Here is a 22,858-nt window from a genome sequence, read left to right as displayed (position 1 = left end):
GCCATTTTGAATGTGTAGGCCTATGCAACCCCAGCCAGCTTTGTTTAAAAACTTTGCACTGCTGGTGCCTCTCTTTCTCAGTCTTCTCCTTTGAACAGATAGCATAGATCCTGGGGGAGGGTCCCCGATTTTAAGCACATGCACGTTCTGTGCATGCATCATCAAATCTGTATACGTAGCGAGAATTTTGCACCTGACACAACCAGTGGAAAACAGCATACAGAAGAGCAATTTACAAACGCAAACACACTGAATCGATATTGCTACAAAAATGCCACTTTGAGAAGGTATCAAATATATCATTTTTTTAAATATGAAAAAATGATGGACTGAAACTTCAAGGCTCATATAGTAAGTTCTCATAAGGATCTCATTATGTATTCCATAGTATATTTTAAATGATTTCCATTTAAATATTATATAAATATAATAGAACACAATAGAATATGCTTGTAATGCTATTTGACCCGTCGCTGTAGTTTGAAGAGGTGACTCACCGCATTAGCTGTGGAAACGCAAGCTAATGTAAGGTTCCAGGAGCAGTAACATTAGAGTAATGTAACATATAACATTATAGATTGAGCTTCAGAATAAATATTAGTGAACAGAAACAGAAATAAACTCTGGCGCTCAGGTGGTTCCTTCAAAACTGCCCACATCTACAATTGTCTTCTATTGTCTATTCACACACAACCACGCACGCACGCACACACACTACTATAGTAATGTAAATATAAATTAGGTCTACATACAAATGTATATTTACCAGAGGGACGTAAAGATCCACTGGATCTATCTGGATGTCTGTCTTTAAACTGTAAGAAACCCCTCACATACACCAAATGGCGCATGGAGGTCACCAGCCGTAAGAAACCAAAAATTGTCACATCAAAGTCACTACTGGAATGGGATTAATTTTATGTTATCTTGATTATCTGACTCACAGTGACAACACAGTGTTTTAACCTTTCCTCTGTGCTAGCAGTTATGCCCAGACGGTGGAGACTACTGCCCACCAGTAGAGTGGCCCCAGTTTCGTGCGTCTAACTTGGTAGACGTGAATAGTGTAGCCTGCATAAATACAATTGTGTATCCTGCTACAACACTAGTGTATAGGTGAGTGACTACGGGGTGCAGATATCCTGAGTCCCATGTGTATGTTAGGTGTGCAGTGTCAACGAGGAATGCCGGGTTAAAATGAATGCAGTTTATTGTTCAGTGTGTTCAGTAATAATGACAACATACAAAATGTGAGTGGTGAAATGGCTATACTCGTGATGCGTACGAGACTGAGCTGCCAAGTCTCCTGGAACCTGCACCTCTCTCCTTATATATATAGACGCAGACAAAATAGTACAACAATGAATCCCACACTGGGCTAACCTTTGCAGCCGAGACACCCAACTTGTTCCCCATGACATCGGCTTTACAACAACAGAAAACATGATTACACTGTATTATGAAGAACCTAACCTTAAGTTTTACATAATGCTGACCCAAAAGTCTCCTAGTCACTATTGCTAACTCCCTGTCAGCACAGTAAACAGTCTGTTTTCCTTTGGGGTCTGATAAGAGGCAGACTTCTGTGAACTTCCCGACGAAATCAACACGGTGTCCTAAAAATAATACAGTGGAAGAAAGTCACAGCCAGGCCTTGTTGTCTCTCCAACATTAATTTATTTAAAAACAAAACAATCCTCATAAGTGTGCTAAAACATTGCGTTAAACTACAACTGGTGAAAATGACAATGAAGCAATGCATTTACAGTAAACAAAACCTGGAGATAAATTAATAAACCTATTTAAAACAAAACCAAACAAAAACATACATGTGCGTCACCATGATTCTGTAATCAGAGGTACAGCTCTTTTTGTTTCAGGGTTACCTTACAGCGCATTTTTTTAACCATGCAGAGAAAAGGAAACATTGACACAGCAGTTAATTTTCTGAAGATTAAAATAATAGAATGTAATGTAACAACAACTGACTGCATGAATGAACACATCATTGTTTTCGGGGCGACTCGCGTTCACTGTGACCAGAGCTCTTTACATGACGAGAGACTGGATTGGTCACGTGCTGCCAGAGAATGCCATTTAGCACACACTAACCTTTCAGCTCAAAATTAGAATGACTTTTTCAACTTACTAACTACATCATACATTATTTGCCTACAGTTTAGAGTGTGTTCAGTGAGTGCATGTGCATGTGTGTGTGCTATTTAATTTGTGTGTGTGTGTGTGTGTGCATAATATGCCGAAAGCATGTGTATGCATGATGCGTTTGGAGTGTGTGCTATAAGAAAAGGACACAGTTCATTATTGCTTTGTCTTTTTAATTTTAAGTGCAAGAATAATTACATAAGGAAACAAGATGAGCACTGCAGTTGTTTTTTTTCGTGCCTGTTGACAAGAAAGGTCCCTTCAGCAAATACGCAGACGAGTGTATTTCTTTTCCAAAGTTTGTGTAATTGACCGCTCCCCCGTGCCTGATCAGCAATATCACACCCCTCTGCCGAGTGTTCAACTCACTCCATCAATCCAGCTCTCAGCCAGCCAGTATGGGCCTGACTTACTGAAACCTTCAGCAAGTGCAAAACATTTTAGCACTCGCAAAATGAATAACACAACCATTGATTGGCGCAAAACAAATGCCATGACCAATCACTGGTTGCGTTGTTGGTTTTGCTAAAGGTGTCAATAAATCAGGCCGTATGTCCGTGAGGGGAAATAAACCTGCCCTGTTCAAAGTTTCAAGGATGTGGTGAAGTTCTTCTGCGGAGCTGGATTTGTTAGTTTGGTTTTCGGCCGGCTCGGCGAGCTTCTCAGGGACCGTTCGTCTGCGCTGCCGGATGTTCGTAAAAGCGGCTTCAGAGACGCGGCGGCAGAAGCCCGTTTCTGACTCGGTGGCTCAAGCGCAAAGAGAGCGCGTCTCTTTCATCGTTCAGCAGGAACGGCTTTAGTGCTCTGCTGCTAGCTATGCTCACGCACATTTTTTTAAAATTAAATGCACGGGAGTTCCTCTGCCCTCTTCTTCCTGGAACTGGTGTGGTTAGTTTAACCCTGATAATGTCCCAAACCCGAGTTTAATAGATTCAGTGGCATTCGGTACTGCAGTGAACTGGACAGCAAAAACAACGGCTGTTTGTGGAGGACTAGAAACCGCAACTGGTCATCTATCTAGTCTCTACCTAGCATCCATCCAGTCTACACCCAGGATCCACACAACAGTTCCATACGTTAACAGCAGACTATGCTAGAACTCAAGAGGACGCGCACGCTCATCATTTTGCTGAGATAAGATGGATTAGTTCGCAGAAATGATTTGCGTGATGGATATAGGTTGCATAGCATCAGTACCTTGAGTACCATTCATCAAAACAAAACCAACCCTTCCCTTAGACAACAATGCGAGTATGGGATAACACATTGCTACGGTAAGCTCATGCTCTCCAGGCATACCAATTATCAGAAGCCCTCCCACACAGACCAATGTTACTCCTAGTTTCAATCTGTAATTTCCAGTTGTGTCCCCCGACCTTGTGCGGTCACCTGAACCCCTAGCAAGAACAACTGCAGTTGAAGCTTTTGCTCTCCTCAAACGCACAAGCCAGAGATTTTGCCACACACTACAGGTGTACTCCATGCACTACCTCCAACTAGAGGATTAGCGTGGCTCTCACTGGTGACAACAGGTAGCATTTGGGCACTTGGTGCAGTGGAACTCAGGCCCACTTCAATGACAGAGTAAGTCCTTTGTAAATGCGGGATATTGTCAACGAAGGACATCAGTACTGAAAACACTTTTTGAATATTTAATGGATTTCACAGTACTAAACATAAATGCAGGCATATGTCATAGGACAAACCTCACTCAATCACAATTTTTTTTTCCTGCAGGATCTTATGGGCATTGTATTCCTACAGTTTATTGTGTTTAAAAAAAAAAAATCAAACAGTAAACCAACCAAAATCACAGCCTTCCTACTGAAGCAAGCTGGGAAACAGGGGGAAAAAAAACTATTTTCACATCTCTTTTTGCAGCTGAGAGTCAACATGCGGTTAAACATATTATGTGTAATAATGTTCAATATTATCATTATGCATAACAATTATCGTTATTGAAACTGCAAGTTTCCATGTTGCCTCAAACCTTTACTGACATAATTTAGTGAAATAGATGTAAAAATGGTCCCAAGCATTATGGAGACGACTGTATATACTGTAGTCATACAAACATATAATATTAAATATTTTACATTATATTGCAAAGACTACTCAAACTGATTGTCACCAAAACTAAAGTAGGGGGGTGAAAACTCATCTTCGTTTAAAATGGTAACACACGCACAGTTAAGTGCACATACCTACATGCAACACCCCGCTATGCAGGCCTGCACGCATTATCATGCACTCACTCACTTTTCTCCATCTAGGGCATAAGGATAGTGACTCACTGGGCAATTTTGCAGGAGTCCATTAAACTACTGAGCCAGAGCCTTGAACATGACATACAGGGTTTAACAGTGAAGCAGCCAGCTGAACCTAATCAGTACCCAATGGTACATACACAGTGCATAACTCAAACTAGAAATACTGCCATGCGGTTGTATGCCTCCGCCAACCAGTAGCCAGTTTGGATGTCAAATGTCATCACTTCATCATTTTATCCTATTTGACATTTGTGTGAAACTTTGTCATAATTAGTATATGAACTCTTGAGTTATAGCCAGAAACGTGATTTGTGAGGTCACAGTGACCTTGACCTTTGTCCTTTGACCACCAAAATCTAATCAGTTCGTCCTTGAATCCAAGTGGACGTTTACAATCTACACATAAGTTGTGCTACATTTGAAGAAATTCCCTCAAGGCGTTCCTGAGATATGGCGTTCACGAGAGAATGGGATGGACGTGAGTTCACAGTGACCTTGACCTTTGACCACCAAAATCTAATCAGTTCATCCTTGAGTCCAAGTGGACGTTTACAATCTACACATAAAACCCCAACCATTTTTCAAACTATTTTTGAGGAGGGGCTTTTTTTCTGAACACTGTGAATTATTATGTGCCAGTCTTGCCTGGTTCAACCCTCAGGGGGAGAGATGACCTCACACCCAATTTAGTGGGGCATTTATGAGTTCCTTTTGGCTTCCTCCTGCATCCTTGTGTGGTCAGGAACTATAACACTCAAAGAGGTTTGGGTGAAGCCTATAAGAGCCAGCAAAAAAACTAAATGATGCTGGTGTTTCATATCCTTGTCACTTTTAGAGCTCAGGGCAGGGGCATAACTGTGCCTCCAGAGGGTAATGTGCTTGTGTGACATGTAAGCACTACACTCAAGAACAAAAATGCATATAAATGCAGGTAATTTTGTCCTCTCGTACAGCAGCAGCCATTTCCTATTTGTGTTTGCAATGAAATGAACACTGTTGAGAACAGAAATGTTTTTTTCACCAATTCAACAACTACCTAATTTCAAATGCACAACTTTCAATGTGGAATTAGGCTCCATCATACAGTAGCACTGAGACAGCCCTTATTAGGATTCTTAGTGAAATTCATAAAAACACATATTTAGGAAATATTGCCATATTTGAACATATGGATCCGAGTGCTGCATTTGAAACTACTGATTACACAACATCATTAGACAGACTATTGGATTGGCAGATTATTGGTAATTTTGTCTCTGAAAGAGCCAGACTGTCATGTGTCATATTCAGTGCAAACTGAAGTAAGATGCTTTGAGTTATTGTGTATGGATTTAGGACCCTCACCTCAGGAATAAAAAAGGAGGCAAAAATTAAAATACACCTTGATTCCCTGTCTCTGAAGACCAGGATGGGAAATTTGGTGTTATTATATATTATAATCTCACCTTTAACACCCACAGCAATAGCATTACAATTTCAGTTTTTATCATCTCAAAAAATATAATGAGAAATAAGAGACTTCTTGTCCAAATCTGACTTTGAAAAGCTGATATCATCCCTTTATTGCAACTAGGCTAGACTACTGCAATGGTTACTACAGCTGATCCAGAATGCTGCTGCCAGAGTACGACTAAGAGAGCAGAACACATTACACCAGTCCTTAGATCACTGCATTGGCTTACAGAATAGATTTTAAAATCCTTCTGCTTGTCTATAAAGAAAAAATGACTTAGCACAGTACATCACTGACTGCATTTTGGGTATGACCCATTCAGGCCGTTCAGTACATCTGGGAAGGGTCTGACAATTGTTCCCAAGGTGAAACAAAAACTGGCAAAGATGCTTTGAGTTATTATGTATGGATTTAGGACCCTCACTGCAGGAATAAACTTCTGGATGACCTGAGACATACCCTAACGCTCACCTATTTTTAAAAGCAGGCTCAGGACAGTCCATGACATGGCACTAATTTATTTGAATTTATTATCTATTGATTTTTATTATGTTGTTTTAAAATCACCTGTATTTATTTTTTGATCATTACTACAAATGTCTTTTAAAGTTTAAAGTCTATGTAAGCCGGCTGACAGGTGTGGATCCAAGTGCAGAAAAAAAACTAGCAGGATGCAGATGAAGCTTAAATCCAATTCAGGGGTATTTATTGTATCACAGCAGAAGGCAGGCAGTTACAGAGAGATCTCTGGCTTACTCAAAACAAAGAAAACTGACAGGCAGAAGTTTAGCTACGACACGTAGCAGCTCAGAATAATACAGACTAGGCAGACTAACAACTAAGCACTGACTGAATGGGGGAAACAGACCTAAATACAAATAGGGGGTGACTGATTGCAGACAGCCAGTGACACACAGAGGTATAGGGCTACACATGAGGGAAACAATCAAACAATCAACTAACCAATCATTGCATTAATTTAGCAATTATACCCCTGGGTAGAACACCAGAGGGAGAGACACTAGGGAGGAGAGAGGGAGACAGGGTTAGTAGAAGAGCTGGGCGTCACAGCCTTGACAGTTTATCTAATTTCATTTAGTCTTATTTCTATGTCACCTTTTCTTTTCCTCTATATGCTTTTGTGGGGAATTAGTTGTTTATTTGTCCTGTAAGGACTTTCTTAGAGGGCAGCAGTTTATTCTTTCTTTTAATGTTTTTTTTTTTGTTTTTTGTGAAGCACATAGAATTTTTCTTTTGCATGAAATGTGTTATATTAACAAAATTAGCCTTTACCAGTGGTACACTACTGCACCACGTAATGCCTCCAGAGCAGTTCAGGTGCATTATCATCTCTGAATGTAAGAGAGGACAAACACTGTCAAGGATTTCCTACTGACTGACAACAGCAACAAGCCTGTTCAGCCAGTTTGTTCCTGTTTTGAATGCCATGTCAACAATGTCTGTTTGTTCAGAAAAACCGAAAGCAAAAATTTCAGAGTGAGGGACTATGTCTGTCAAATGGCAGCTAAACCTTTGATTCCTGAGGACGATCTCAGTTGCTCTGTATGTTGTGATATTTTTAAAGAGCCTGTTCTCCTGAAATGCAGCCACAGCTTCTGTAAAATATGTCTGCAGCAGTGCTGGGAAAAGAAGAGCTCTCGAGAGTGTCCCATCTGCAGGAGAAATGCATCTAGGGAGGATCCTCCTGTAAACCTGGCTTTAAAAAACATTGTGGAGTCCTACTTAATGCAGAAGTCTATAAGGGAAGCTGCAGGCAAGAGTGATGATCACTGCAGTCTTCATGGGGAGAAACGTTTATTCTTCTGCGAACATGACCAAGAGCCTCTCTGTGTCGTCTGTCAGACTTCAAAAAAACACAGAAACCACCCGGTCTGTCCAGTGGAAGAGGCTGCGCTGGATCTGAAGGTAATTTATTTTAAATTAAATCTATTTCATATTCTCAAGACACAATCCAATATGAGTAAAATGTCTCTGTGTAAAACATTCAGATCTGACGGCAGCTGTGGCATGAGGTCTTGTAAATACAGTCAGTCTGGCCTCCACTTCCACTCGCAAAGGCAGCAACAGGAACAAACCTGCTGATCAGGCAAAAGCAGGAAGAGGCAGCACTGTATCTGAAAGTGTGTTTACAACCATTAAGACATCATGTATATTAGACTTTCAGTGTATGGCTTTATGAATAAAATGCAAGCATGGTTAATCTTGACTGACAGTTGTGCTTGGGGGCCTTTTACAGAGAATATGGCTCCAAACATGAACACTGAATTAAGCAGAGCCATTTTAGAAATATGTAGCAATGATATGTCAAATTAGAAGTACTAACAGGACAAATGGAGATATCACACGTGACCTTTAATATAATAAAGGTCAGAACCTAATAAAACTGCTGTGAAATACTCCGTTATTTGCTTGGGGAGAGAACTGAGCAACAACCAGGAAGTAAAGAAATCCACAATGACTGGTGGAGACAAGAGCTATACATATGCACAAAAAATAATTGTACCAATAAGTCAAATCAATTTTATATGTACTTTAACTTTTCTTACAGTCTACTATAAAATATATGAAATTTCAACTATTTGACTATTTCTCCCATGTTCTTAATAAGCTGTATTGACTTTCACTTGTATTGCAGCAGGGCTATTACTGTGCCATTTGTGTCTTTCTGTAAGTGATAACTGATTCATTTAACTTCAGGAGGAACTCAAGCCTGCACTTAATCATATTAAAGAAAAACTGAAGAGGATTACTGAGGTTGAACAAGAATGTAAGAAAACAGCTGAACACATCAAGGTAAGGAAAGCAATTACGAATACTGTTTAGATACACAAAAATACAAAATAATTATTTTTGGTTTATGTTCTTTTTGACAGACATAACAAACACACTGGCTGCCACACTTAAATAACGAAACATAGTTACACAGGTCTGAAATAGTGTGTTTGAATTGCAGAGTCAGGCTCAGCACACAGAGAGGCAGATAAAGGCAGAGTTTGAGAAGCTCCACCAGTTCCTGCAAGAGGAAGAGGAGGCCAGACTAGCTGCTCTGAGGGAGGAAGAGGAGCAGAAGAGTCAGATCATGAAGGAGAAGATAGAAAACATCACAGGGCACATCTCCACTCTTACAGACAAAATCACAGCTATAGAGAAGGCCATGGACACTGAAGACACCTCCTTTTTACAGGTAGGATCTTGATTTACTGTAATTCAGTATGCTGGTTTTTTGGTATTTTCACAATATTTGGCCATGTTCCCTTACTCTGCACCAATGTAGCAGTAGCCTACTATGACAGTGTCAAACTCAGGGTGCAGGTGTTCATTTAAAAATGCCATCACATATTTTTTTTTATATTTTTGAATTTTGTGAAAAATTTATGTCATCAGAAAGTCAATAGAAAACATCACCACGGCAGAGTAGGACATGTCCTGTAGAAGGCCTCATTTTCCCCACATAATTGTCTTTCACCATTGTGTCCTCTGTAATAGCAATGACACTGTACACTACATGCAGGTAACTGCTGCAAAGTTCAAGATGGATGAAACTGCCTGTTCACTCTCTAGATTTGCAGTGAGTTGATTCGGAGTTGATGAGAAATCTTCCAGCCACATGGTAGCCAAATGAATGGTCAACAAAACCTGCCCAGCATTTTTATACACAACAGTGAGAATGCTGGGATGTTCATTGCTTAATTATCTCAGGAGTCACACCTGTGTGGAAGCTCCTGCTTTCAATATTCTTTGCATCCTTCATTTATTCAAGCGTTTCCTTTATTTTGACAGTTACCTGTGCATTACAGTACCTCCATTCATATGTGCTTACTGTTAAAATTACATCACTTTTATTTGCCTGGCTCTTGTTTTTCACTTATTATACCATGTCTCCCATAATGGTCTCTACTGAGTACGTTAATACATGTATTCATCTTATTACAATTGTGCTGTTGTGTTTTTCAGAGCTACAAGAACATCAAGGAAAGGTATGTAGACTCTGACCTATTTTCTATTGTCTGTTTAAGTCTCTTCAAACCCTAAATCTCGGGCCACATAGCTCAGAAGGTAAGAGCGTTTGTCTGGCAGTCGGAGAGTTGCCAGTTTGATCCCCCGCCCTGGGTGCGTCGACGTGTCCCTGACCAAGACACCTAACCCCTAATTGCTCCCAATGAGCTGATTGGTACCTTTCATGGCATCCTTTCACCGTTGGCGTGTGAGTGTGTGTGTGAATGGATGAATGAGAGGCATCAATTGTAAAGCGCCTTGGATAAAAGCGCTATATAAATGCAGTCCATTTACCATTTAAATCTTGAGTGACTCCTGCTTGTCATTACAGAGCCCAGTGCACACTGCAGGATCCAGAGCTGCTCTCAGGGGCACTGATAGATGTGGCCAAACACCTGGGCAACCTGAAGTTCAGAGTCTGGGAGAAGATGCTGGAGATGGTGCAGTACAGTGAGTATCTGGGGCAAAAGTTTAAATCACATTATTTGTGAACATTTAATGAAAAAAACAAACTCAATAACCAAGCTGTATGGTGTGAAAGATAAACAGTACAGAATCATCCAGTCTCAGTTCCGTTCAAGTTTAGGAAGATCCTGGGGCTGCATTGTACTGCTCTCAATTTAATATCAGAAAACAAGCAAGCATTAGTTAAAATTAGTGAATTAGTGCACTGTTTAAAACCTAATTAAAACTGTTGTTTGTAAGTTTGGAGAAAAAATTTAAAAATATTTAAAAAACATTCCACCCCCTCCCACCCCTCCCCTCCCCTTTGTTCTCACTTCAAGCCCCTCTCTATAAGGCCTAATTCATATTAGGAACTATCAGCTGTGTGAATTATGTGCATTGAATTTGCTATGATATGTGTTCATTTATTCATTTTCATGATGCAAACAGAATCGCTATGACTACCGTTTATTCAAATCCATAACAATGATATACACTGTCTCATGTATGTGGCCTAATCTGAATAGAGTGTTTGAAATGTGCCTCTTCTCACAGCCTTTTAAATATCTTTCTGCTTGATATTTCAGCTCCTGTGGTGCTGGACCCCAATACTGTACATACCTGTGTCTCTCTCTCTGATGATCTGACCACTGTGAGTGACACAGATACAGACCAGAAATATCCTGACAACCCAGAGAGGTTTAAACCCTGTGGGTGTGTGCTGGGATCTGAGGGGTTTACCTCAGGGAAACACAGCTGGGATGTGAAGGTTGGGAATAAACCTAAGTGGGATATAGGAGTGGTGAAAGAGTCCATCTGTAGGAAGGGACGTCTAACAGCCAGCCCAGAGAGAGGATTCTGGGTCTTAATGCTGAGGAATGGTGATAAGTACAGTGCATCTGGAGCTCCTGGCCTCACACTGAAGAGGAAGCCCCAGAGCATCAGAGTGCAGCTGGACTATGACAGGGGGGAGGTGTCCTTCTTCGACTCCAGTGACATGTCACTCATCTACACTTTTACAGACACATTTACTGAGAGAGTGTTCGCATTCTTCTCTCCCTGTTTGAACAATGATGGTAGGAACGAAGGACCTCTGCAAATATGCCCAGTTAAAGTTTCCGTAACAGTGATGTCATCCCAGTGAGCATTTTCTTTTCTTTTCTTTTTTGAACAAAGAACAGGTGTAGGAATTTTGGTTGTTTCTAATCTGCCTCAGCATGCCTGGTTATTGACTTGATCTGGGGCAGAATAGACATGTGAACTGATCAAAGGGGGCTGGTCGATGGCCTACCAGAACCAAATGGGAGGCACACGCACAGAGGCCTATCACATTTGGTCAGTGTGATAGGCCTCAGTATGCATGAATTAAGGATGGAGCTACCGGAGACATGGAAGTATAAAGGGGGGTGTTTTTTAATAGCCTGTCAGAAGAGAGCAGGCATGCATACAGAGGTAACAATAACCGTTTGGTTACCTTGTCGGTACATTTTGTTCTGGTAGAGGGGTATAAAGCTGGTGCTTGAACAGCACTCTGTTGTAATTGACCCGCCTTGCTTTGACCAGTATGTTTCCTGCAGTAACAGAGACTATTTTTGTTCTTAATATAAAATGTTATTGATCTAAACTTTGGAACTATAACTGTAACTTTACAAAGAACCACATTTCTTCACACAGATAGGGTACTATAGGGGAAATTCACTTAATTGTAATAATTTTTTCTTCATTATTATTTTATGAACTGAACATGCATTTGTTTTAAGTACAGGCAAGCAGTATCTTTTTGGTTTTCCTTTGATCTGAATCATTAGACAAAACTTTATTTCATATGTTTATGCATAAAACAGATGCACTCTTGTGGTTAAATCAAAGGCATGATTGATGTCAATCAAATATCGGATTGATGTCATTCCTGTCTAGTTAGGTTTTTAAGGTTATGTACAAACTTGAAATGTGAGTATAATGAGCTCTTGTCAGTTCGATTCCATCAGTCTCCTGTGCTCTTTTCATATTTTACTTTGCAATTCACCCTGTCAGCTCCATGCTGCAGGATTTACATCTGAGCCTCCAGTAGCCTAACCTGCACACCTGCTGTTGTTCTAAAACTCTTTTCATCCCTTTTCCTTGATTGATAATTATCACATGAGAATTATTACAATAATAAAGCATAATGAAATTATTGGCATTAGCAAGTAATCACAAAGCTTTCTCTGATTGTATCTCTCATAGCATCACTATGTGTCCCACTCAGGGAGTTTTTCTTTGCCACCTTCTCTCTAGGTTTGCTCTTGTGGGGGTTTAGGCCAGGGTTTACTGTGGAGTTCATTGTGACAAATGTGGATTCGATAGCATTCTCTTTCATCATATCATGTTAAATGACAAAAAAGGATTCCAATGTGTAAAAACAACATAATTATTTTAAAGAATAAAGTATTTTCAAATAAACTTTTCAAAATAAAAATATGAATATTTTTCTTTAAAATAATATTTCAATATTTTCTCAATTCTGGCATGAATTCAAACTGTTGGCACATTATCATCTCTGTGCACCCAGTGCCTTTGCTGGAGTTCATCCTGTGAGACCATTCACTTACACATGGACACTAAACGCTCTCTCAGGACATACAGTACAGTTGAGACAATGGAGACAGCAGATAACTTAACATAACATGTTTTCTTTCATGCTTATGTGTTGAGAAGGCCCAGAAAGCAAATGAATCACCTTCGGTCCAAAAACCCCTTAACTGCATCTATTAAATTACAATAAATTGACAGCTCTTTCAAAATTAAATAAATCTTAAATCTTAATGAGGAGATAACAAATCAGCCGTGTTTCTATGACATTTGTTTCAGTTATATTATATGAATAAGTGTACTAATCACTGCTTTCACATACTTTGTGCAGGTGCTCTATTGGTGGGCTGGAGGATATGGGTTTCACAGGGGCCGTTTGTGAGCTCCGCTGGATATTCGCACAGCGGTTTCATAGACGCGGTGGGGAAGGTGGGTTTTCAAGGGGGCAGTGAAGCAGTTTGCGCTCTGCGACATATACTCATAGATATAGGCACATATTCTGGAAGAATATGAAAACATTATTTATATTTAGGGTGTGACATACACTGTAAAAAATACCATAAAACCTTTTTTGTGTGTCTACCCGTAATTTTTCGGTTTCGATGGATTTAGTGACATCTGTGGTCACCGGTGGTCACAACAGTTTGTTTTCATACTTCAAATTATAGAGTTAAATTATAAATGATGCTACACCTCCAAACAAAGTGGCATGGCTTGCTTGGGTGTGTAAGCCTGGGAACAGTGAGCAATGTCATCCAACACAGAAATATTGAGCAACATATCAAACCTAATTTTAAAGTGTCAACACGTGGTCACATTTGATCATTTCTTGGCAAACTGTGAGAGACATCAACTGCGACAAATAAGGGAGCTATAGTAAGTATAAGTATGATGTATGTAGATACACTTACTTTCACATTTTTTTATCCACAACTCCGTAAAAGCAAGAAAAGCAGGAGGTTACATTCGGTACTGATGTTAGGCTGTTAGAACTGTGCCTTCTGATTGTTGGGGGTATCCATTTTTTTGGCCACTTCAGCTGGTGGGTGTGGTGTGGGGATGGCTGGTTTAAGCAGCCACACCTGCCTGGGTCAAGCTAATTAGACCTGGCCAATTGGATAATTGGTTAATAATTAGATAATTGGCCAGGCTAATTGGACCCAGGAACAGGAGTGGCTGCACCTGTGCGTAGTGAGGTAATCACTGCGCACAGGTTAAATCTGCCATCCCCACCCACACAGGGGAGCCTCTCTGTCATGACAGTGTGTTAACATCTGCTCCTCGGCTATAACATCTTGCCGACCCTTGCAAATAAACGTGGACTGTTTTAACATCTTCTCCCTGTGTTTCTGTGCTGGAGGGCCCCAAAGAAAGCCACTTCGGTGGCCTGTGGCAGGCGTGTTTGCCACAGTGGGTTATTATCTGAAGATGGTGTTCTTTCCATTGATTTTTCAGCCATTTTGAATGTGTAGGCCTATGCAACCCCAGCCAGCTTTGTTTAAAAACTTTGCACTGCCGGTGCTTCTCTTTCTCAGTCTTCTCCTTTGAACAGATAGCATAGATCCTGGGGGAGGGTCCCTGATTTTAAGCACATGCACGTTCTGTGCATGCATCATCAAATCTGTATACGTAGCGAGAATTTTGCACCTGACACAACCAGTGGAAAACAGCATACAGAAGAGCAATTTACAAACGCAAACACACTGAATCGATATTGCTACAAAAATGCCACTTTGAGAAGGTATCAAATATATCATTTTTTTAAATATGAAAAAATGATGGACTGAAACTTCAAGGCTCATATAGTAAGTTCTCATGAGGATCTCATTATGTATTCCATAGTATATTTTAAATTATTTCCATTTAAATATTATTATAATATAAATATAATAGAACACAATAGTTTATGTTGTAATGTTATTTGACCCATCGCTGTAGTTTAACACATTTGAAGAGGCGACTCACCGCATTAGCTGTGGAAACGCAAGCTAATGTTAGGTGCCAGGAGCAGTAACATTAGAGTAATGTAACATATAACATTATAGATTGAGCTTCAGAATAAATATTAGTGAACAGAAACAGAAATAAACTCTGGTGGTTCCTTCAAAACTGCCCACATCTACAATTGTCTTCTATTGTCTATTCACACACAACCACGCACGCACGCACACACACTACTATAGTAATGTAAATATAAATTAGGTCTACATACAAATATATATTTACCAGAGGGACGTAAAGATCCACTGGATCTATCTGGATGTCTGTCTTTAAACTGCAAGAAACCCCTCACATACACCAAACAGTGCATGGAGGTCACCAGCTGTAAGAAACCAAAAATTGTCACATCAAAGTCAATACTGGAATGGGATTAATTTTATGTTATCTTGATTATCTGACTCATAGTGACAACAAAGTGTTTTAACCTGTCCTCTGTGCTAACAATTATGCCCAGACGGTGGAGACTACTGACCACCAGTAGAGTGGCCCCAGTTCCATGCGTCTAACTTGGTAGATATGAATAGTGTAGCCTGCATAAATACAATTGTGTATCCTGCTACAACACTAGTGTATAGGTGAGTGACTACGGGGTGCAGATATCCTGAGTCCCATGTGTATATTAGGTGTGCAGTGTCAACGAGGAATGCCAGGTTAAAATGAATGCAGTTTATTGTTCAGTAATAATGACAATATATAATGGTGCGAAATGTGAGTGGTGAAATGGCTATACTCGTGATGCGTACGAGACTGAGCTGCCAAGTCTCTTGGAACCTGCACCTCTCTCCTTATATATATAGACACAGACAAAATAGTACAACAATGAATCCCACACTGGCATAACCTTTGCAGCCGAGACACCCAACTTGTTCCCCATGACATTGGCTTCACAACAACAGAAAACATGATTACACTGTATTATGAAGAACCTAAGTTTTACATAATTCTGACCCACTTGGATGTTTGGCAACTGACAAAAATCTCCTAGTCACAATTGCTGACTCCCTGTCAGCACAGTAAACAGTCTGTTTTCCTTTAGGGTCTGATAGCAGACTTCCATGAACTTCATGACGAAATCAACACGGTGTCCTAAAAATAATACAGTGGAAGAAAGTCACAGCCAGGCCTTGTTGTCTCTCCAACATGAATTTATTTAAAAACAAAACAATCCTCATAAGTGTGCTAAAACATTGCGTTAAACTACAACTGGTGAAAATGACAATGAAGCAATGCATTTACAGTAAACAAAACCTGCAGATAAATGAATAAACCCATTTAAAACAAAACCAAACAAAAACATACATGTGCGTCACCATGATTCTGTAATCAGAGGTACAGCTCTTTTTGTTTCAGGGTTACCTTACAGCGCTTTTTTTTAACCATGCAGAGAAAAGGTAACATTGACACAGCAGTTCATTTTCTGAAGATTAAAATAATAGAATGTAATGTAACAACAATTGACTGCATGAATGAACACATCATTGTTTTCAGGGCGACTCGCGTTCACTGTGACCAGAGCTCTTTACATGACGAGAGACTGGATTGGTCACATGTGCTGCCAGAGAATGCCATTTAGCACACACTAACCTTTCAGCTCAAAATTAAAATGACTTTTTCAACTTACTAACTACATCATACATTATTTGCCTACAGTTTAGAGTGTGTTCAGTGAGTGCATGTGCATGTGTGTGTGCTATTTAATTTGTGTGTGTGTGTGCATAATAGGCCGAAAGCATGTGTATGCATGATGCGTTTGGAGTCTGTGCTATAAGAAAAGGACACAGTTCATTATTGCTTTGTCTTTTTAATTTTAAGTGCAAGAATAATTACATAAGGAAACAAGATGAGCACTGCAGTTGTTTTTTTTTTCGTGCCTGTTGACAAGAAAGGTCCCTTCAGCAAATACGCAGACGAGTGTATTTTTTTCCAAAGTTTGTTTAATTGACCGCTCCCCCGTGCTTGATCAGTAATATCACACCCCTCTGCCGAGTGTTCAACTCACTCCATCAATCCAGCTCTCAGCCAGCCAGTATGGGCCTGACTTACTGAAACCTTCAGCAAGTGCAAAACATTTTAGCACTCGCAAAATGAATAACACAACCATTGATTGGCGCAAAACAAATGCCATGACCAATCACTGGTTGCGTTGTTGGTTTTGCTAAAGGTGTCAATAAATCAGGCCGTATGTCCGTGAGGGGAAATAAACCTGCCCTGTTCAAAGTTTCAAGGATGTGGTGAAGTTCTTCTGCGGAGCTGGATTTGTTAGTTTGGTTTTCGGCCGGATCGGCGAGCTTCACAGGGACCGTTCGTCTGCGCTGCCGGATGTTCGTAAAAGCGGCTTCAGAGACGCGGCGGCAGAAGCCCGTTTCTGACTCGGTGGCTCAAGCGCAAAGAGAGCGCGTCTCTTTCATCGTTCAGCAGGAACGGCTTTAGTGCTCTGCTGCTAGCTATGCTCACGCACATTTTTTAAAATTAAATGCACGGGAGTTCCTCTGCCCTCTTCTTCCTGGGACTGGTGTGGTTAGTTTAACCCTGATAATGCCCCAAACCTGAGTTTAATAGATTCAGTGGCATTCGGTACTGCAGTGAACTGGACAGTAAAAACAACGGCTGTTTGTGGAGGACTAGAAACCGCAACTGGTCATCTATCTAGTCTCTACCTAGCATCCATCCAGTCTACACCCAGGATCCACACAACAGTTCCATACGTTAACAGCAGACTATGCTAGAAGTCAAGAGGACGCGCACGCTCATCATTTTGCTGAGATAAGATGGATTAGTTCGCAGAAATGATTTGCATGATGGATATAGGTTGCATAGCATCAGTAACTTGAGTACCATTCATCAAACCAAAACCAACCCTTCCCTTAGACAACAATGCGAGTATGGGATAACACATTGCTATGGTAAGCTCATGCTCTCCAGGCATACCAATTATCAGAAACCCTCCCACACAGACCAATGTTACTCCCAGTTTCAATCTGTAATCAATTTCCAGTTGTGACCCCCAACCATGTGCGGTCACCTGTACCCCTAGCAAGAACAACTGCAGTTGAAGCTTTTGCACAAGCCAGAGATTTTGCCACACACTACAGGTGTACTCCATGCACTACCTGCAACTAGAGGATTAGCATGGCTCTCACTGGTGACAACAGGTAGCATTTGGGCACTTGGTGCAGTGGAACTAAATTGGTAGCCTTTGGAAACCTAATGGACTTACTCTCACAACATTTTCAGGGACAAGACCAAGTGGCGAAAGCTAACGAGTTTATAGTTTTTGTTGCACTATGGCTTGGTGTAAATTCTAAGGTGTGAGATCAAAAACATTCTATAGCTGATGTAACAACTGTTAGTGGTTATTGAAAGCAATGGAGTTCTAGAACACTGTTTTATAATTCTGCAGAAAGCATTCCAAAAACCTACTCTTCTATCTAAGGGTAAAATATGGAAGAATGGGTTCCTGTTTTACAAACACAAACATGTTTGTAACCCAGGTGGGGGCTTATTGGGTATTGTGCTCAAGGAATCACTATTGTGAGGTCCAGATTTTAGTGACTTCCAATCAGGCCCACTTCAATGACAAAGTAAAGTCCTTTGTAAATGCGGGCTATTGTCAACGAAGGACATCAGTACTGAAAACTCTTTTTGAATATTTAATGGATTTCACAGTACTAAACATAAATGCAGGCATATGTCATAGGACAAACCTCGCTCAATCACAATTTTTTTTTTCCTGCAGGATCCTATGGGCATTGTATTCCTACAGTTTATTGTGTTTAAAAAAAAAAAAAAATCAAACATTAAACCAACCAAAAGCCTATCACAGCCTTCCTACTGAAGCAAGCTGGGAAACAGGGGGGGAAAAAAAATCTATTTTCACATCTCTTTTTGCAACCGAGAGTCAACATGTGGTTAAACATATTATGTGTAATAATTTTCATTATTATCATTATGCATAACAATTATCGTTATTGAAACTGCAAGTTTCCATGTTGCCTCAAACCTTTACTGACATAATTTAGTGAAATAGATGTAAGGGGAAAAAAATAGTATTTTCACAGATCACTAATGACTACACAGGCACATCTACGACATTCAAATGTACACTTCATCCAATCCAATTATTCTAATGATTTACTACCTATTTTCAAGTTAGGGTTAGCTGAGGGTAACCTAGGTTTACCATAGCTTACACGGTTGTGGTGATAACTGAAACGAAATTGCAACAGCAATGTTACAAAATATAACACATAACTTTTTTCTTTTGGACACAAAAAGGGGGCTACGTTTTAAAATTTTGACCATCTGGCTCCTCACTGTGTGGCGCTGATGCCCTCCTACAAGTTGTACTTATGTGGACAATGTGCATCTTCAAACTTCACATTCATGGGAGTTTTAGCCCGCCTTAAGCAACACGAGGCTATGCCAAGTTTATCAAATGACTTGCTTCAGTCCGCCTTATGTCCGCCTGTAGTCTTCCCTTTCACACTTTGACCAATCAAAGAGTACTACACTTAACTCGTAGTATACAGTGCAAAATGAAAAGACAGAAAGCTGTGGGTTAAGTTTAGACTTTTCTCAGCGATTCCATCCATCTTCAGGAGCTACAGAATGTTTAATGCAACAGTGAAGCGCAGTAAGGCTACTCTGACACATTTAAAACTGGAAAAGAAATCCCAACGCTGCTAACACGCTCTTCTCAAACATACAAAGGAACCACAACATTGACTGTTCAATGGAAACCTACACATTTTGCACTTGCTGAGAAATGCTAACAGGTCACACCCAACGGCATTGTACAACTGTTTGGGTGGTTACACAGCATTGTAGCAAAGCTGACAGAATATAAATCTGATCTGCACACTTACATCGTTTAGGTAACATTGTAGCAACATTGACAGAATGCACCACCATATAACAAACTCACATTGTTTTTGTACTGCTGTACCACTGATAGAAAGTACACCCAAACAACACACATTGTTTATGTAACACTGTGGCAAGGTTGACTGAATGTAATGCATTATTTGGGTGTTAACTATAATGACATCACTCGACAGACGGGTAGAAATAATGGGATAGCGCAGTCAAACTTGAATGTTTTCTTCAATGGACAATTCTACAGATCACTGAGAATACCATATTTGCTCTGCAGCTGATGTCACCACATTAATATCCCAGCCACAAACTGAATCTAATACCACGTGGGCAAGTACAATATCTAGAACTCTTTGTCTAATTCTCAGAAAGCAAAGCTAGTCTCTCACAAGACACAATGTAGCGTCTCAGAGAGTGAGATGACCTCAAATTTAGCGTCTGCCTTACAGTTCCTGGAGTTTCCACGATACTGGAAATCCTTAAGCCTTAAGCACTTTGTTTTACTCCCCTAGACACATGCTTCAAAAGCAAACAGAATAAAATGCCCTTGATAATCGCCGTTCATTATCACCATTCGTAACCGTCACGATCATCTCCCGACGGTGGTGTATCTGCGGTCTCACCTCACTTTTTTGACACAGCGAAGGAAACCTGCTGGGTGCAAAGCATGACATCCGTGCCCTATTGAGCGAGGACAAACAGCAGAGATGAATAAAACCCCATTCTCATGGCTAAAACAAAAAAAGTGATTAAAAGCTAGGGCTTTCACTGGCGAAAACGCTCAAATGTACATTCAGGTATTACGGGTGGTGCACAAGCACTGCTCTGAGCGATTAGCTGCACGTCACGTGTTAAATGTCTAATCCGGAGGAAGACTGAAGAGAAGCCTATTATCCCGTAAGTTCATTTTATGAAGGCACTTCCTGGTAAAGCTTTGCCATAGAATAGCACCTTTTTTTAACTAGCCAGCAAAAGCCCTTTTTGCAGAGTATTTGTGTGTTTGTGTACTTGCATGTGCGCATATTTGCGTGTGTGTGCGCGTGCGTGTGTGTGTGTGTCACGCTTTACAAGAGGCTGAAACCCAGGATGTACTGAAGGAGCTTTGTTCTGTTTGCTTGAGGTAGGAAGGTGCTGCTGACCTCCAGCAGCGTGACTTTCTTCTCGCGGCTCTCTTTCAGGACCTGCAGGACAGGGGGTGGGGTTACGCTAGTCTCCTCCTCCTTCACAGGGCTCAACAACCACATAAGGAATGGTTAACTCCCATCTGCTTAGCTCAGCTGAGGGGGGTAAACTTGTTTGACAAGTTTCATAAAAACGGGGCCAGTAGAAGAATAGACTGGCTGAAAAGTTCAGCGAAGGCTTGGCAGACACATTTATCTTACCCCCAGTTCCTTGAAGGTTCTTATTGTGTTCTTCACGAGGTAGTGTGTCGCACTTTCCCCTGTGAGAGGGAGACAGCGAGAGAGAATTATCAATATCACTATTATACCTGCTAATCAAATGTCCTTTTTGAACACATAAGTGATTACCAATTTGCAGGCTTATGGTAGTTCTTATACAGAGCAGCCGGTCATAGAAAGATGGAAGGACACAAACATAACACAGAAGCAAGCACAAAGCTGACAGATGTACAGAAATGAAAAATAATCACTACAATATGTAAATACAGTCAGCTCCATTATGTTTCTTAATCTGGCTCTGTACTCCACCAGAATTCTATGTTTGAAATCAAATTTCCATGTGATTAAAGTGTACATTCTCCGCATCAATTTAACAGTATTTTTATACACTTGTTTCACCATATCCAGTTTTGAACGACATGCGGTGTGTTCTGTCCAAAGTTCAGCGAAAGTGAAAATATCAGACTGACAGACGGAGTCTGTAAAATGGAGGCTAAAGCTTTGGTTCTTGAGGACGAGCTCTGTTGTTCTGTATGTTGTGATATTTTTAAAGAGCCTGTTGTCCTGAAATGCAGCCACAGCTTCTGTGGAGTGTGTCTGAAGCAGTACTGGAAAGAGAAGCGCTCTCGGGAGTGTCCCATCTGCAGGAGAAAGGCCTCTATGGATGATCCTCTGCCAAACCTGGCCTTAAGAAGCATTGTGGAGTCCTACTTAAAGCAGAAGACTGAGAGAAAAACTACCGACAATAGTGATGTTCGCTGCAGTCTTCATGGGGAGAAACTTCTATTATTCTGCAAACATGACAAAGAGCCTGTCTGTCTCGTCTGTCAGACTTCAAAAAATCACAAAAATCACCCAGTCTGTCCAGTGGAAGAGGCTGTACTAGAACTGAAGGTATTCTATTTTGAATATAACGTATTTCATGTTTTCAAGACAATCAATTATGAGTAAAATATCTCTGTGTAAAACATTCAGTTCTGACGGACGGCTGTGGTATGAGGTCTTGTAAATACAGTCAGTCTGGCCTCCACTTCCACTCGCAAAGGCAGCAACAGGAACAAACCTGCTGATCAGTCAAAAGCAGGAAGAGGCAGCACTGTATCTGAAAGTGTATTTACAAGCATTAAAACAGCATGTATATTAGACTTTCAGTGTAGGGCTTTATGAATAAAACGCAAGCATGGTTACTCTTGATTGACAGTTGTGCTTGGGGGCCTTTTACAGAGAATATGGCTCCAAACATCAATACTGAAATACACAGAGTGATCGTAGAATTATGTTGCAAGAATGTGTCAAATTATATGTACTGACAGGACAAATAGAGATATCACACATGACCTTTAACATAATAATGGTCAAGACCTAATAAAACTACTGTTATTTGTAAACTGTTATATGGTTGGGAGAGAATGGAGCAACAACCAGGATGTACAGAAATCCTCAATGACTGGTGGAGACAAGCTATACATATGCACAAGAAAATCTTGTAACAATAAGTTAAAAAAATGTATAAATGCAATGTATTTATTTATTACAGTCTGCGATACATTTTACGAAGTACAACCCATTGAAAGTTATTTTGTAATCATCCTGTATATGCTGTAAAATTTGACTGGTTTACTGAAAACACATAACAACATGGAACGTTATGATGTGCTATAAGT

At 40.4% G+C, this 22,858-nt stretch overlaps 1 protein-coding gene and 2 long non-coding RNA genes across 10 annotated transcripts in view; 1 reads left to right on the top strand and 2 right to left on the bottom strand.

Annotated features, from left to right (window-relative positions):
• LOC135246994 (zinc-binding protein A33-like) overlaps positions 1 to 22,858 on the top strand; it is a 41,421-nt gene that overhangs the window by 11,841 nt on the left and 6,722 nt on the right. Inside the window, exons 1-6 of one of the 8 annotated variants that reach the window (XM_064320274.1) lie at positions 7,370 to 7,812; positions 8,605 to 8,700; positions 8,861 to 9,091; positions 9,862 to 9,884; positions 10,235 to 10,353; positions 10,935 to 11,528. In XM_064320274.1, coding sequence (XP_064176344.1) covers positions 7,405 to 7,812; positions 8,605 to 8,700; positions 8,861 to 9,091; positions 9,862 to 9,884; positions 10,235 to 10,353; positions 10,935 to 11,491 — 1,434 coding nt within the window. In that variant the 5' untranslated portion in view covers positions 7,370 to 7,404 and the 3' untranslated portion in view covers positions 11,492 to 11,528. Of the gene's footprint in view, positions 1 to 7,369; positions 7,813 to 8,604; positions 8,701 to 8,860; positions 9,092 to 9,861; positions 9,885 to 10,234; positions 10,354 to 10,934; positions 13,022 to 22,858 lie in introns of those variants that run through there. The other 7 variants (XM_064320272.1, XM_064320273.1, XM_064320275.1 and 4 more) reach the window with 7 other exon arrangements.
• Positions 1,655 to 4,412, bottom strand: LOC135246997 (uncharacterized). Its single transcript, XR_010328055.1, has 2 exons — positions 3,212 to 4,412; positions 1,655 to 2,783 (listed from the first exon to the last, which is right to left on the bottom strand). It is a non-coding gene; the product is annotated as an uncharacterized LOC135246997 (long non-coding RNA).
• On the bottom strand, positions 16,178 to 21,315 carry LOC135246996 (uncharacterized). The gene is made up of 3 exons (XR_010328054.1): positions 21,177 to 21,315; positions 17,597 to 20,975; positions 16,178 to 17,169 (listed from the first exon to the last, which is right to left on the bottom strand). It is a non-coding gene; the product is annotated as an uncharacterized LOC135246996 (long non-coding RNA).

This window comes from Anguilla rostrata, unplaced genomic scaffold, assembly GCF_018555375.3.
Source record: "Anguilla rostrata isolate EN2019 unplaced genomic scaffold, ASM1855537v3 scaf1008, whole genome shotgun sequence".
NCBI lineage: Eukaryota > Metazoa > Chordata > Actinopteri > Anguilliformes > Anguillidae > Anguilla > Anguilla rostrata.
The sequence above is the reverse complement of the archived record's forward strand: the minus strand, read 5'-3'. Positions and strand labels throughout refer to the sequence as shown.